Below are 16,240 nucleotides of genomic sequence, written 5' to 3'. Positions count from 1 at the left end.
TCAGGGTTAAGGAAACGACCGCGACCCACAAATCGAGGCGCCGGATCCAGACGGAACGCGAGTCCGCGACCTCGATTGATATGGGGCGGCGGCGCGTCCACAGGCACTTCCGGCACAAACGCAACGTCACGATCGACCACCAAATCTGGAAGACCCAGCAAGTCGATCTCGCGAACAAGCGCGGGCGCCGAGAGTTGATCGCGAAAGGAGCGAGCAAAATGATCGTGCTCCTCCGGATCCTGCCACGCGCGACGTTCGTTATCGTGCACCGAATCCTGCCTCACAGCGAAACGAAGCTCACTCGAATTCGGAGCCATGAAAGCACAATAAAACAGCGCGAGAGAAAATAAAACGGAAACGCTCAAGACAAGACGACGTCGAAAGACAGACTGAATAAAAGAATGAATAAATAGCATGGAGAGGGCTAGACAAAAGCAAAAGTAGCTGCATATGCATCCAGAGAAAAAAGGAAGTGTACCGCATGTGTGTGTGTGTGTGTGAGAGAGAGAGAGAGAGAGATTCTAAGAAATATTATAATATAATACAGAGTTTCTATTACAGGAGTCTGATTACATGGAGCACCTGCAAGGAAACCAAACCCGATACCCAAGGAGAAATAAAAGAATTTAAATATGAGCCGGGTATCTACTTCGAAAAAATGGGCAAGATAAGCTAAATCGAATCCACATGGAAAATGGTGATAAAACTAGACATCGCCGCAATGAACCATCGACATGAACAATTAAAAAACTATATGACACAGACGAGAGCTCTATGCTACGATAAACCATTGCAAATAAAAATGAAAGAAACCTGTCACAACCTGCTACAGATAGCAGAAAAGGACAGAGAACAAGCAGAAAAACTGCTGAAACGTCTGAAAATCGCGTACCAAGCACCCAAGAAGACAAAACGAGGGTTAATCGACGGTCTAGGAACGATAGCCAAAACACTCTTCGGCACAATGGACGCAGACGACGAAAAAATTATAAAAGAGCAATTAAATCTTATGCAAAGAAATCAGCAAACGCTGCAACACGCGATGAAAAATCAGATTAAAATACTAAACGCAACAATTGCACATGTGGATAATGTTGAGAAAATTCTGCAAGAAAATGAAGAACAATTTCTAAATATAACAGAGAAGATGCGACAAGCCTGGATACAAGCAGAAGTCGGATATGGACAACGAGAAGATTTCGACGAACACTTTATAATATTAAATGCCATAATAAAAGACCTAACAAACGATCTTACAGACATTATCGCGCATCTGACCAACGCGAAAGGAGGAGTAATCGACATAAGATTACTACCCATAGAAAGCATCATAGAGAACCTCAAGGAAACAGCATTTCAAATATCCGCAGAAAATTGGAGAACCATCGAAAAGTTCTTAACAATTAGCGCCTATTACGATAATACAAATATATTTACGATTATAAAGATTCCGCTAATCACATACCCCGAGTATGAAATAATAAAGGCAATCCCACTACCTACGCACAAATATAACAATACATTTATATTTATAGAGGTAAATCAACCACTAATAGCGATAGATGTAGATAGCCGAACATATTTTACGCCTGACGAAACCGATAGAAATAACGTGCAAAAACGACGCAACGCGAAAAATAGAAATAAAAGGAAGCGGACAAATCACATTAAAAGAAAAATGTAAACTAACAACACAAGACGTCACAATACGGACAAAAAAGCCCGCGATAATAACGATCGTACAGACAAAGCTACCAGACTACAATCTTACGATAACACACAACGAACGAAACGAAAAAACATTTGACAAAATTAGACCGATAAAATTGCGAAAAGTCATTAGAAACCCGACAGAATTAAGGGACCTAAGCGAAAGACTTGACGACACAAACGAAGACTTAAATAACAATTATTTCCCTACTAACGGACACATTATATATCCCGTAGCTTCAAGTTGCACAGGAATAACAATAATAATAATAATTACCATAATAGCAATTATATACGCTAAGAAAAAATGTAAGACGGAAAAGAAAAAATTATCAGAAACTAACATAAATCCGATGTGCAAACCGAAAATTATTCAAGAGCACATCTACGGCACCGCAAGCGGATCGAATAGAACAGCTGAGATAGAAACCGACACCGCGATAACTAACACTGCAATGTTATATTAAAATAAAGTAAATATAAGAAACAATTGTAAAATGCGAAAAATGTATACCGAAATAATATGTAGACGAAAATTCACGTATAGTTAATTTTCTTTTTCCAAAGGGGGAGGGATGTCGTAACCCGACCAATTTCTTAATATATTAAAGAATAAAACAATAAAGTTAAACAGAAAAGTGTAAGAAAGAGCTGAGTAAAGCAAAGCATTAAAATTAGAAAAGAGATCAAGGAAAGATAATTAAGAAAGAGCAAAGTAAAAAATAAAAGGATATTAATAAAATAAAAGTAAGATACGTGACTAAAGAGAAGGAAGTCACGGTCAAGTTCTCGGAAGCTGAGTAAGCAGCTGACGAGACAGACTGACAAGCGGAGCACGAGACATGCTCCGGTCAGGGACACCACACTCCTCCCCAATCAACGACCTAATTAATTAAGAGATATAATAAGCGCGAGATGCACCTCGCGAGCGGAAGAAAAAGAGACGACTCGCGAGAGACGACTCGCAGACTACTCGCTCGCTCAATATTATCGAAGTACCGTACGTATCGCGCCCGACTATTATAATCGCGAATAAGTGAAAGTGTATTAAATCTTGCAAAATATACTAAATTATACCTAACGTCCGGGAGTGTCTTATTTCGAGCGTGGATCCTAATCCTTTGGGCGTACAAATCCCAAAAGACCTCTTCCTTAGCGGCTAGAGGCACAACAATATATAAAACTTAAATTTATAGATTATATATAATATACAATAATTCAATATAATTTATAATACAAATGAGTAGATATAAAGTAATATAATTGATTTGATACATTATATATAAAGCTTAAATTTATAGATTACGTATAATATACAATAATTCAATATAATTTATAATATAAAATCAATCGCACATATCGCGCAAATGATCGCGCCGCTCGAACCACCAATCGTACAATTTGCACGCGTTCTCTAACGCGCAATTCTTCGCGTGATATCCGCAGCGAAAGGCCCGCGAAGCGTTCAGAGTCTCCAAACGTTCGATGTCCTCGTAATCGGCGTCGATAGTCTCGACGGAGACGACTATGTCGCGATCGTCGGCGACGTTTCCCAAGATCTCGATCAGCCACTTCTTCTTTTCGTTACCTTTGACATAGATCTGCACCGTCGAATCGGGGCTAGATCCTCGACACACGGCGTCTCGAACGAGTCTCTTCATCGACCCGTAATTCGCGTGTCTATCGTTCCACTTTAGCTGGTGATGATTCGATATCAGCCAACACGCTCGCGATTTTTCCGTTCTCGTGAGCAGATCCCACGACATCGGCGGGCGAAAGATGTGATGCGTTAATTCTACGCCATTTCTTAACACGGCTATTTCTTTCGCGACGAATCTCTCGTTAACTACGAATCCTTGAAGATCGACGAAGATCGGTGCGTCCATCGTCGTTATTAGCGGTACTCGAAATGCGCGCCTCTATTATTCTCTCTTCATATTTTGAATATCATCGCGCTTATACGATTCTGCGCACAACGTTGGTGAGCGGATTGTACTCCACCACTCGATCGTGAATGATAAGACAGTAAGCTGTGGTATTAGAGGAAATGTTCTCCTTGCAATCGAACTCTATGCGAACGTCCACGGTGGCGCTTTTAATCGATTCGTTTTGTCGAGAACAATCGATGACAACGAGCGGGCCGTAGAATAAAAATTTATTCAGATTTAAGAGCGCTTCGTCATTCTCACATCCGTAGTACGTTCTTCGAAATTTCGAGTACATGTCGTATAACACGACGACTTTATGTTTATCGACTTTATGAAATCTAGATTCATGTCGTCGTAAGGATAAAAATCGGAATTAAGATACAGTTTGACATTAGTTAGTTTGCAATCGTCGAATAAAGAAGGCTCCTCGGACAGAACGTTTCTCTTTCCGGATTGTAGCGCGAAGATAACGTATCGCGGTTTCTCGAGCTGCGTCGCCGCTTTGACGGCCCACGAGTGTTTGGTCGTGCTTTGTAGAAGCGGAAACTCGTAGAGATCCCACGAGCGAAAAGCGACGCTCAGTTATCAGTCACTGACGCGATTTCCCCTTGTGCGCTCGGCGCCTCCTTCGACTCGAGTCTGCCTTCGACGTAGAGAAAATGTCGCAAGGTAACGTGTATAAATCCTGCTGTTGTATAGGAATTCGTATCTCGTCGCTATTCCCGAACATGGTATTAGCGTAAGGGTTGTACGTGTGAGTCTCGATCTTAACGATGCGATCGTCGAAGATAGGCTCCCCACCGATGCTTATAATGTCGCACATTCCGCTTTTACGAAGAAGCGGTCCTCGGCACGACGAAACCCAAGGAGCGCAGGAAAGCCGCGTTGGCGACGGTCAGTCTTCCTCCCTTCTTCCTTCTCTTTTCCACGTCTAGAGGCGACGCGACGGTAACGACGAGCGCGTTTCTCGCGTTCGACCCGTTCACTACGAGCATCGCGCGCTTCTTTACCGTTTTCGCCGCGCGTGCAGGCGAATCGTGATCTCCTCGCCACGAAAATCGATCAATTTTTCGTTCTGGTCCACAACACGCACGTTTATATCGGTAATGGTCCGCGCGATGATCGGGAAATAAATGATCTGCGTCGGGATCTCCGACACTTTCTATCCAGGTGGAACGTTAGACGCGAACTCGTGTATAGTATGCGCGGATTTATCGTTATGATACGCCCCTGTCGTGACGTTGCACTCTACCCGAATGAGGTAAATGGCCATAATATTTATCGGCTTATCGGACGCGTACTATTTATTCGGTTGTAACACGCGAGACGAGAAACCCAGTAGCGAACCGATATTATCGGGTTTTGTGTAATTTACTCGATACGCGCATTTAATCTCGCTTCTCATAGTGTTATCATTACCGCGAAGCGTTATAGAATTTTCACTCTTATCACCATTCTCATCGTCTTCGAAATAGCCGCCAACATCGTATATGTAATCGTCATCGCTCGTTTCCGGTTCCTCGTTTTCGCACTCTCGCCTCTCCTCTCTCGCTCATCGTTTGTGACAAATCGCCGCTCTTAGATACGCGCTTATAGCGCTTAACTCGTAAGATCTCACCGGAATCGCGATAATCTCGTCGTTATCATCGAAGTAAAATTTATTATTCGCGGAATTTACATTCGGTATCGTATTATAAGTTTCGAGATTGGTTAAACCTAACTCGTAATCGTCGTCGTTTAAATTAAGAGGCGGAAAATAACTCGCCGCGAGAACGCTGCTTCGAAAGAGTGAGAGTCAGCGACATGATCGGCGAGAGCGATCGAACTGTGCTCGACCGACGAACGACGGTCGATATTATAGTCGGCGATTCTTCCAATCGACTCCTCGGAGAAATCGAAGACTCAATTGTCCGCAGATATTCTGATCGCGCGTCTGCTCGGAGCGACGATTGTATCGAATGTTCACGTCGCGCCCGAGATAACGCGCGAGTTCGCGCGGAGGACGAAGATTGCCGAAACCGTCGTAGTAAATCGCGTCGCCCCCTTTTTTCGCGTACGCCACCCAATGAGTATCCGGTCCGGACGCGTCGTCTAAATTCACAATGCCGCTCTCGTCGCGGCGCGTCCGCGACGGAAGCGCGTCGCGCATAAACACGCCTCTAAAGTGAGGCACGAGCGAGAGTATCGCCGCGCAATTTAACTGTTCATTCGTCGTTGCTCCGACGGATGGGAGGATCTCTAGCGTCTGTTTACGCGAAGTTTTTTTGTAGCGTTTTCTGTTCTTCTCGCCGAAGACGCGCCACTCCCGCGCTTGTACGGCGCGAGATATAAACCGCGACCCTCCATCGCGCGATCGTGGCGCTGCAACTCCTCCAGCTGTCGTCGCGCCCCTTTGCGATTGTTCACCGCTTTCGCGATTCCCGCCGCTCTCCCAGCCAAAGAACCGAGAGCTCCCAATAACGGTAATAGGGGTAAGAAGCCACCGCGTTTCACTATCGAAAGCGTTCTTTTCCTCGTAGCGGTCGTTCTTATTTTGCTCTTTCTTCTCTTGATTTTCGTCGTACCCATTCCGAGTTTCGTTTTCGATTTCATAGCCATCCATACAACCGCCACGGCGGCTCTCTCGCCGAGAGTCGAGTCTCTCGCCGCGACGCGCTCGCGCGCTCTCTCGGCGAGCGCGCGGTCGGCGGCGTGTCGATCGGCGAGCTCGCCGCTTCACGAGTACGCGACGTCGTGCTCGCGACAGGCCGCGTCAAAAGGATTGACGCCTCGATCGCCTCGCGCGAGTCGTTTCGCGAGACGGGTACCCGGCCCGCAAAATTGATATCCAGGTATATGTAGTTCGAAAGGGAGCGCATTTATCGCTCTGTTCAATAAGCCAGCGCCACAGCTCACACCGTACCGCCGTTTCGCGAATTGCATTCGCCGCAATCTTTAATGACCGTCGATGTGCGTTCGTTGCCAGGGGCGATTATAATGCTCTAGGCATCAACGGTAGCGCCGCACCTCCGGATTCACTCTTATATATTCGGGTAGTTTCTCCCACAATCGTTCCACGTAGCGACCAAAGTGCTTTAGCAAAATTATTTTTGGGATATACCGCAACTGATCGGTAGTGAAATCGAGAATATCGTCGCCATCTATTAGTAGGATAAACATCTTGATTCACCGCGCGCAATTCGCTACTGCGCGATCGGTGGCGATCTATTCGTATATAAATAAAAAGGTCTCGCCCTGCCTCGCGAGAGTGTACCGCGCACGCGCGCGGCGAGAGGAATGCGCTTCGTGCGGCAACCGATCGCGATAAAGGTGACGAACCTCGACAATAGGGCGCGACCGTCGAAGGAAGCGCGCAGACACGGTCGTCTATTATCGAGCGCTATTCGCTGCGTCATTTGCGGCCCCTCTAGTTGCGGTAAAACGAACGCGTTGATAAGTTTGTTGGAGAGTCCGCATGGCGTACGCTTCGAGAACGTTTACGTTTACTCCAAGTCGTTGCAGCAGCCTAAATATCAATATTTAGAGAATTTATTAACACCGATGGAAGATATAGGTTATTTCACATTTTCTAATAACTTTGACGTTATTCCGCCCAGTGAAGCGCTCCCGTATTCGATATTCGTGTTCGACGACGTAGCGTGCGACAAACAAGATACTATCAGGGAGTATTTCGCTATGGGTCGACACTCGAACGTCGATTGCTTCTATCTGTGCCAAACGTACGCTAAAATACCGAAGCATTTGATTCGAGATAAGGCGAATCCGTTGATTCTCTTTAAACAGGACGGCACTAATTTGCGTCACGCATACAATGATCACGTGAACACGGATATGTCGTACGAGAATTTTCACGCGCTATGTCGCGCGTGTTGGCGGTATAAATATGGTTTCTTAGTGATCGACAAAGATAGAGCGCTTCGCGCCGGTAGATACAGACGAGGGTTTAACGACTTCATTGTACCGTAGAGCGATCAGTCGTCGCAGATACGTCAAACGCACCGATCGCTCTCTCCCGCGAGCGAAAAGAATCGATTCATTAGTCGCAATGGCCTCGACAAATATCGGTGAACGCGAAAAGACGGCAAAAGAGATCGCTAAGACGCGCGCGTCGATTCGTAAAAAACACAGAGCATTGAAGACCGGCAAAATGGAAAACGAGATCGCGATAGAGAGTCATTTCAAACCGATCGTCAAACCGCTGCGGCGCATCGCCGATCGCGCAAGGGAGACGAAATTAAACGCGAGACAATAAAGCGAGACGCGATCGACGCCTCGCTCGCGACGACGAGCGTCGAGGAAAAATGGAACGACGAAGCGCTGACTCCCGTTTGGAAAAAACCTAAGGCGAAACGAATACGCGCGCAACGACGATTGGACGCCGTCTCTACTCCATTAAACGAGTATTCCATCGAGATAGATCCATTCGCGCGAGACGAAACCGAAGAGGAAGCGTTCGAATCCGAGAGTCTCGAATCGCCCTCGACGCTCGAAATACCCGTTAGACAAATTTCGCGAATTTCTCAAGGTCGCGAAATATCGCACGGTCGGCTAGGACCGTTGGGGCGAAAGTATATGGGGGCTCTTCTCGGCGGGAAAGCACCGAACGAGATCGATCACGTTTACGGAGTTTACATCGGCGAGAAAAGCGCGATGCTCGGCGATAAGCGATTCGACGTAGCGAATAATTCCATATTCATAAATGAGATTAAATACATTAGTACTCCCGGTTTGTACGAATTAATCTTTATGAAAATTCCTAATAACCTCATATATACAGAAAAGGATAAATTAACGTACAGAAGTATATTGTTAACAACGAACGCTCATAGACGCGATCATGATCCTAAAAAGTCTGTCTTAGGAAATAAGGGATACAAATACAAATCCATTATCGCTCCGCTTATTCACGTCAGCGGCGCGAAAAAAACGGGCGCGGGTCGCGTACCGTCGACTATGCGAGTCACGAACAATAGAATCGATTACGTTCATTGGGATGATCCGAATGAATTAGTGGATCGTCTGCGATTGTTGGACGCTTCGCGTCGAGCCGGCAACAACGCTCACGAAAACGAGATTCTATCGATAATTGAAGAGCTTCGCGAGACGGGAGCGATCGTATAAATCGAATCGTCGCGTCGACGACCGTCGCAGTCGTACGCGGAATTCGCGATGTCCGTGAGCAAATTCGGCACACCTCTAAGAAACCGAGGCTACGACGCGAGAACCGGAAGACTACGTCCGGCTATCGAGTCTCTGCGAAATTACGTGTGCGATAACGCGCTGTGTCTAAGCTCTTCCATCGAGTACGACGCGAGAGAGCGTAAGATAAAACGCTTGACTCAGCCTGAGAAGGATGCCGACGCGACGAGCAAAAGCTACGTCGAGGGAATCACATCGCAATTGAGAAAAGACGCGGACGAAGCGTGGCAGGGCGTCATTCTACTGTTCACGAGACTCGCCCAGCTCGATAACGCTTTGGGTAAACGAATAGACGTCGCAGAGAGTTTCGTTTCCGAGATAAAAGCGCGCGACGACGCTCTGAGTAAACGAATAGACGCCGTAGAAAATTCCATTTCGAGAATAGAAGCGAGCGCTAACGCTCTAGATAAACGGATCGATGCTTTGGATAAACGAATCAAGGATTTAAGCGATCGAATCGATGCCGCGAAAAATACTAAAATATCGCTCAACGCGGCGGAGTTCTCGACGAGAAGCGCGAGCAATCATAAAATACTGTTCAATCAAGGTAAAATAATACAGGAACTAACCCAAAAATCGCGCGTCGCGGCGAATTGCGCGGCGAAATCCGAGACGAAGATACGAGAATTAGAAAATTCAACGTCGCGATTGAAGAGAGACGCGGACGAGCTATCGGGAAGAATGAGGGAACTGGTGAAGATTAACGGGAGCAGCGAGCCGCTCGAGAGAGAGATTCCACCCAGCGTTATTCTCGAGAGAAAGAGGAGAGAATTATGAGCATCGAAAAACAATGACTAGTCGAGGAATTGCACGAGCCCGCGAGAAGAAACTTCCCGCGTCGTCGCGTCGCGGTGCGTGGATACGACCTATGGCAGGCGGATGTGGTCGAGATGCGTCCTTACGCGAGACTCAACAAAGGCCACAACTACATACTCACCGTTATCGACGCGTTAAGCAAATACGCGTGGGCTGTACCGCTTAAGAGCAAAAGTGCAAACGAGGTTACCCGAGCGTTATCTAAAATAGTGCGAGACTCTAAGCGGTGTCCGAAAAATCTGCAGACCGACAAAGGAAAGGAATTCTATAATGCCGATGTGCGAAATTTCGCGAAGAAACGCGGAGTGAATCATTTCTCGACGTACTCGGTGATGAAGGTGTTGATAGTCGAACGATTCAATCGTACGCTCAAAAACTCTATGTGGAAGTACTTCACGCTGAATGGAACGTACAAGTGGATCAACGAGTTACCTCGACTCATCGAGGAATATAACGCGCGAAAACATCGCACTATAAGTATGAGACCCGTCGACATGACTCCAGCGATCGCCGATAAACTTTTAAATACTGTGTACAGCAATATAAAGATCGCGGCTCCGGCGAAATACAAAGTAGCCGATCCGGTACACGTCGGCAAATTTAAGACGATCTTCAAGAAAGACTTCACACCTAACTGGACCACCGAGATTTTTTGAATAACTAAGATACAACGGACTAATCCCGTAACGTATCTGTTGAAGGATTCGCGCGGCGAGCCGATCGCCGGAGGATTCTACGAGCACGAGTTGCTGCGCGTCTGCGATCCCGACGTGTATCTCGTGGAAAAAGTGCTGCGTCGAAAAGGCGACGAGGTTTACGTGAAATGGCTGGGAATGGACGAATCGCACAATTCTTGGATAAATAAAACGACTGAATTATGATAAAAATGTATTTTTATTAAATAAAACTACATATATTAAATACAACTACATATATTAAATAAAATTATTCGTTAAAAAAATAAAAATTATCGCGAAATTATCGCGTTCCATACGGGTTCTCTCTCGCGCTCCATACAGATTTTTTCTCGCGCCGCTACGCGGCCGCCGCTTCCTGCGTTTTTTCTCTTTCGCGCTTTATACGGACTCTTTCTCACGCTCTATATGAATTCTTCATCGCGTCGTTAAGCGAACGTCGTATCTCGCGGTAACTTTTTTTTCGCGTTGCTCGATATATAATGCTTCCGAGAATATAATAAAGAGATCATGGAAATCGTCGCTCTGTCTAACTTGCGACAAATCTTGACCAGATTTGGTAAACTACTCCGAATCAAAGCTTACCAAATCTGGGTCCAGATTCGCCGCGAATTAGACAGAGCAGCAATTTCCACAATTTTTTATATCGCGAAAATACTCGCAAAAACACGCGCGATTTCGTCTTTTTCGCGTTACATACGGATTCTTTCTCGCGTTCTATACGAGTTCTCTCTCGCGCCGCTACGCGGCCGCCGTATCCTGCGTTCTCTCTTTCGAGCTTTATACGTACTCTTTCTCGCGCCCTATATACATTCTTTATCGCGTCACTATGATAACATCGTAACTCGCATTAACATTTTTTTCGCGTTGCTCTATATAAAATACTTCCGAGAGCATAATAGAAGGATCGTGAAAATGTCTGATCAGTCCTATTTATGATAGATTTTTGACACAGATCCGGTAAACTATTCTAGCTCAAGATTTATGAATAAATCTGTAGCAAGAATGAAAAGTTATTCTAGCTCTACAAACCTTGAGCTAGAATAGTTTACCGGATCTGACTTCAAATCTATTACATATAGGACTGATCTTCTTTAACGAACCACGATACGCAATCCTCGCCGCGATAAGCTCTGTAAGTCGAGCTAACGCCGTCGAGCGCGCATCGCGCGTAATATCCGGCGCTATAGACTTTGTGATGCTGAACGATAGATGTGTTCGACGTTCTCCTCTCCTCTTTCTTCTCCAGCGCGCATTCGAGATCGGCGTACACCATGAACGGAAGCCACTCCTTTCTACCGTAGTTGCGAGACTCTAACCATTTATCGTCTTTGGTAGGAAGGACTATAGCGCACTCGTTCATCCTTTCGCAGTCCACGCTGTGAGCCGATAACTTATCGCTCGTTCGAAAATAATGCATGCATCTGCGACATAACGCACATTTTTAAATCGCGTACATTATCGACATCGCGCGACGATTCTTTTAATTCGTACTCACCGATCGCATATATGCGATTTATTTTGCCTACCGCTCAGTTGCGAGCCGACGAGTCACGACAGATTCTTGATCCACGCGAAATGCGCCGCGTTATCTCGTTGCGTCGTATCGTTCAGATACAGCAGATTAACGTGTCTGTCCTTTTTATCGCCAGTGAGACGCAGAGAAACGACGCAGCAGCCGCCTTTCCCGTCCTTCTTATCCCGAACGGTGTACACGTTGATAGATATGCTGTTAATACGCTCGAATCTAGTAATTCTGTTCAAACTCATAGGAAACTCAACGCCCTCCAGATTCAACACCGTCGAATAGTGAGGATACCGCGAGCTTCTCTCCCTATTTTTCTCAACTGGATATAGAGCGGCGACTACCGCCCACGCGAAATCTGTAGATCGCACATTAACCACCGCTTTCTTCAACATAATTTCTCGCGGTATCTCGACGCGACATCCAGCGCGCATAGGATTGTACCTGTTCACATTCACCGTTACATGGAGTATTCGCGATAACACCCATCCGCTATCGCGCTCCTGAAATTCCTCCAACGAAGCTAGAATAGCGTCGACCACTCGCTTCCCGTACCACTCTCGCAAGTCGGAAAGAGGTAGAAGCGGATAATTCTTCGTGGCGATAGTCTTAACACTGATCTTGTCGCCCGAGACGAACTCGCCGATGAACGCGGTATTGACCTTGACACTGTTATATCTATCCATATCATCGCGTATTCGATCGAGCACGGTATCTCTAGCGTCCTCGAGAAATTGCAGAGGTTCGATATAATCGAAATTAATAACCGCGCCGGTTAAAACGCGTCTAGAGAAAGCCGTCTCGATCTCGGACCACGAGAATCCCTCGCGTCTCTCTACGCCGCCTCCCACGCGTTCGAAACGTCGACGCAGATCGTCTCTCGCGCCCGTCAATCGAACGATTAGAGCAATAAGAGAATTGATCGCTCCGGTCGATTTCCCTCCGCGCTCGCCTCGACACCTCTCCTGCAGAGACTCGAGACGCTCGTCGCACCGTCGCGACCACGCGCGATACGCGTCCTCCGTCGCGACGTCCCACGCGCTATCGCGAAGATCGCGCGCCTCCATCGTTTCTCGATTCGTCACTTGTCGTTTAACGAACGCCAAGATTTTTTACAGATAAACCACGTCTCTCCCTCATCGTAATTCTTGATGTAGAACAAAGCTCTCGTCGCACAGCCGCCGCACCAATTATTCGACACGTCGAAAACCTCGTCAACGAGATCGCAAGCGGGCACTATCTCGCTATACACCGTTTTTGTCACGTGCGTCGATACGCTTCTCACGAAACTCGAGCTACGCGCGCAATACGCGCAATATCTCTCGTCCTCCTCGAAATAATTTCCGTTCTCGAATCGGCAACCGAACTTAAAAAAGCAATGCACGACGTGATTCACCTCCCACGAAAATTTCGGAACTCCGTATCGCCGTTTCCAATTGCGATAAAGCAAATAGCTGTCGGCTCCGACATTCGCGAAAGGCTCGTCGAATCGCGTCTCGCTCGCCTCTCGCACGAACTCTTCCGCGAAGCCGATCTTTTCTCTACAGTACAAACAGTCCTCTATGTAACGTTCGCGCAGTTCCTTTTTCAAACAATTCGGTATCTCCAAAATCCGTATATCCTCGATACTTCCGATTCGAACATTCACCGCTCTTCCGGCTAATCTCGTTAAAGCGCTCGGCGCGCACTTCATCGCGCCGCGAAATATTCTCGAACTACTAATACCTCGAGACCGCCGCGGCGTCCTTTTATAACGGTGAAAAATAGCGAGGACGCGCCCGGATTAACCGAGCCGGATACTCGCTCTCGGACGCGTCTCGCCGGAAAACGGAAAAAAATTCGCCCCGAAACGCGATAAGCGCGCTCGTATCGCCGCTAATGCGCGCCGCGAGAAGAGGAGAGCGACGAAGGACGCCCCTCTATCCGCTCGACCACCCTCCGACGATCCCCCGTCCCCCTCGACGCCGGGCGCCCGGCGTCCGCTCGCGGATCGCGCGCTAGAAGCGTCACGCGCGTCCATAAAGAATCGCGATAGCGGATCGCGCGCTAGAAGCGGCGCGCGTCCCTAAAGAACGAGTCGCGTCAAGGTCGAATCGGGGAGGAATCGCGATCCCCCGATCGACCCGAGCGCCATCTCTCGAGCACTCTCGGCGACTCGTACCCCGCTTCCCCCCAGCCGCGTTTCCCCCCTCGCTTTACGTACCCCCCGCCCCCCCCCGTGGCCCGAACTCCCCCCCGTGGGCGCCAACAAACTGCTCGGACACATATCTCTGTCTCTCTCTCTCCAACGGTACTTCTCTCTCGCACTCATCGCAAAAGTGAGCTAGAAGCAACCTTACTATCCTACTATACTAATTGATTTGTCTCATTATTCTGTACATAGAAGTATTTCGGTAAGATTATCAAAAACTAAATATTTTACGAGATATTTAATTTTTTATATCAAAATATGTCAGATTAAAATATAAAATTACTCATAAAGTACTTAATAAAAAAATACTTTATTATAGTGTTTTGGAAAGCTCTCGATGTCAGCTACACGAATACTAAATAAAAAATCGGGGTTTCCATTTAAGATTTTAAAGTTGACTTTCACATAACCTTCAAATGATTTTCCAAGGTCAAATCATTGTCACCATCTTATGGCCCTCTTGAAACCACACAACTTTTGTTTGAAACATTTTTCTCTTCCGGGCTTGGTTTCTGAGATATTCGACTGGATGGATTAAAATGGGCTACCCAGTATATACAGGGTGTCCTAGACCACATATATATATATATATTTATTATATTGTTATGTATATTTATGTAATATTGAACTTAAATGTAAATGCTATCAGTAACAAATTATCTATATATCGGATATATGTATTTGATGCTGATAGTATCATTAATTGTAAATTATACTTTAATTATAATTGTGCTTTAATTAATTGTAATTATAATTGTAATTTATATAGTGTTTGAGATTGAGCGTCTCTAAAGGGAGCGCTCGAAAATTGGCGCGTTAGCGGCCACGCGTTCGAAGCGGGCCACGCAGCGGTCACCCGAGAGAGTTAGAATTGCAAACAAATGCGAATAACAACGTTCTAATTTTCGTCGTCATCGCAAACAACACCAAGCTCGATCTTTCACGACAACAAGTCGAACATTCTAGAATAAGCAAAAGAACGATTGTACAAAAGCTCTCTCGGAGAACCGCCGGGCGTACTCGATGGTGAACTCCATCCGTGACAGTGTGTTATTATATATCGTCTAAACTCTCGTGATAGAAAAGTCGCTCGTTTTTCTAGTTCGTACTCTCGCTTACGAAACGCGAAGTTTTCGGGTGTAATAAAAGAGATTTCTCGTCGCTTGCGATTAATTTCTCGCAATCAAAACGTGCCGTTTATTCCGTTACTCGCGGAATCGCGCGTTTGGTTAATTATGGTTAATTTATACCGTCGCTTGCCGTATTCAAAATACATCCGCCGCTCGCGGAGAGTATCTTTGCGCGTCCGAAGCAAACGCGATTTCGCAGGGCTTCTCTCGCCCACGTCCACTTCTTTCTAGCACATATAGAGTTAAATATTATAAATTATATATGAAATTTCCTTTCTTTGTAAATTACACGAAAATTTTCCGAAAGAATAGGTATAATGACAAAATAATAGAAATTTTAAATTAATATATTTTTTAAATATTAGTTTCTTTATGTAATATTTATTTTAAAAATATTTATAAACTTAAGAGTTTGTGCTTTTATACCAAAGAATCATTGATAAATTCGGGAAATTTTATTTCGAATTTGGTTAATATTACGAATATTACTAATTCTTCTAATATTTAATAGAAAAATTATTGAATAAAAATAAAAAGACTCAATGTTAAGCTAACGATTAAATATTAGCTTTTTGTTTATAAAATTTGGCGATTGCCTTTAACGTTGCAAAATCGCGAGTAAATTATTCTGTATTCTATGATTCGATTTTGATTTGATTGATATTTATAAATTCCGTGTCGGAATTAAATATTCTTTAAATTAATTAATTAACTACGTTATTAAAACTTCGCGTTTTTTCACGTTCTTGGACGCGATAGTTGTCTTAGCTAAGGGATCTTATCGCTGTCCCTCTCATCAGATAAACATTAGTAAAATTGCGTGTTTCGTACCGGCAAGGAGTCGAAATAATCTTCATCGTGGAGATTTATTTTTTGTCGGTTCTTGTAAAATCCATCCGCGACGTTTAGTTCGATGTTTTGTTGAAAATTGGAGATATGCGTTGCAGGATTGGAATTAAACCCAGGTTTTCCTGACGATTTCTGGAAACAATAGTTTCGGTAGTAACTCAACGACGATTGCCACACGCCTTTTTGAAGTCGAATCA

General features: G+C 45.5%; 1 protein-coding gene across 1 annotated transcript; it reads left to right on the top strand.

Moving 5' to 3' along the window:
* The first annotated feature begins 8,807 nt into the window (after positions 1–8,807).
* LOC138940339 (tropomyosin-like) lies at positions 8,808–9,614 on the top strand. The gene has a single exon (XM_070309158.1). It carries the CDS (start codon positions 8,808–8,810, stop codon positions 9,612–9,614), a length of 807 nt encoding a protein of 268 aa, XP_070165259.1.
* Positions 9,615–16,240: the final 6,626 nt, after the last annotated feature.

Source organism: Polyergus mexicanus, unplaced genomic scaffold (genome assembly GCF_030449975.1).
Source record: "Polyergus mexicanus isolate NDT 795.1 unplaced genomic scaffold, iyPolMexi1.0 SCAF_16, whole genome shotgun sequence".
Lineage (NCBI taxonomy): Eukaryota > Metazoa > Arthropoda > Insecta > Hymenoptera > Formicidae > Polyergus > Polyergus mexicanus.
The sequence above is the reverse complement of the archived record's forward strand: the minus strand, read 5'-3'. Positions and strand labels throughout refer to the sequence as shown.

Excerpts from the sequence above, each read along its gene's own strand:
- LOC138940339 (XM_070309158.1), top strand. The coding sequence starts at position 8,808 with ATGTCCGTGAGCAAATTCGGCACACCTCTAAGAAACCGAGGCTACGAC.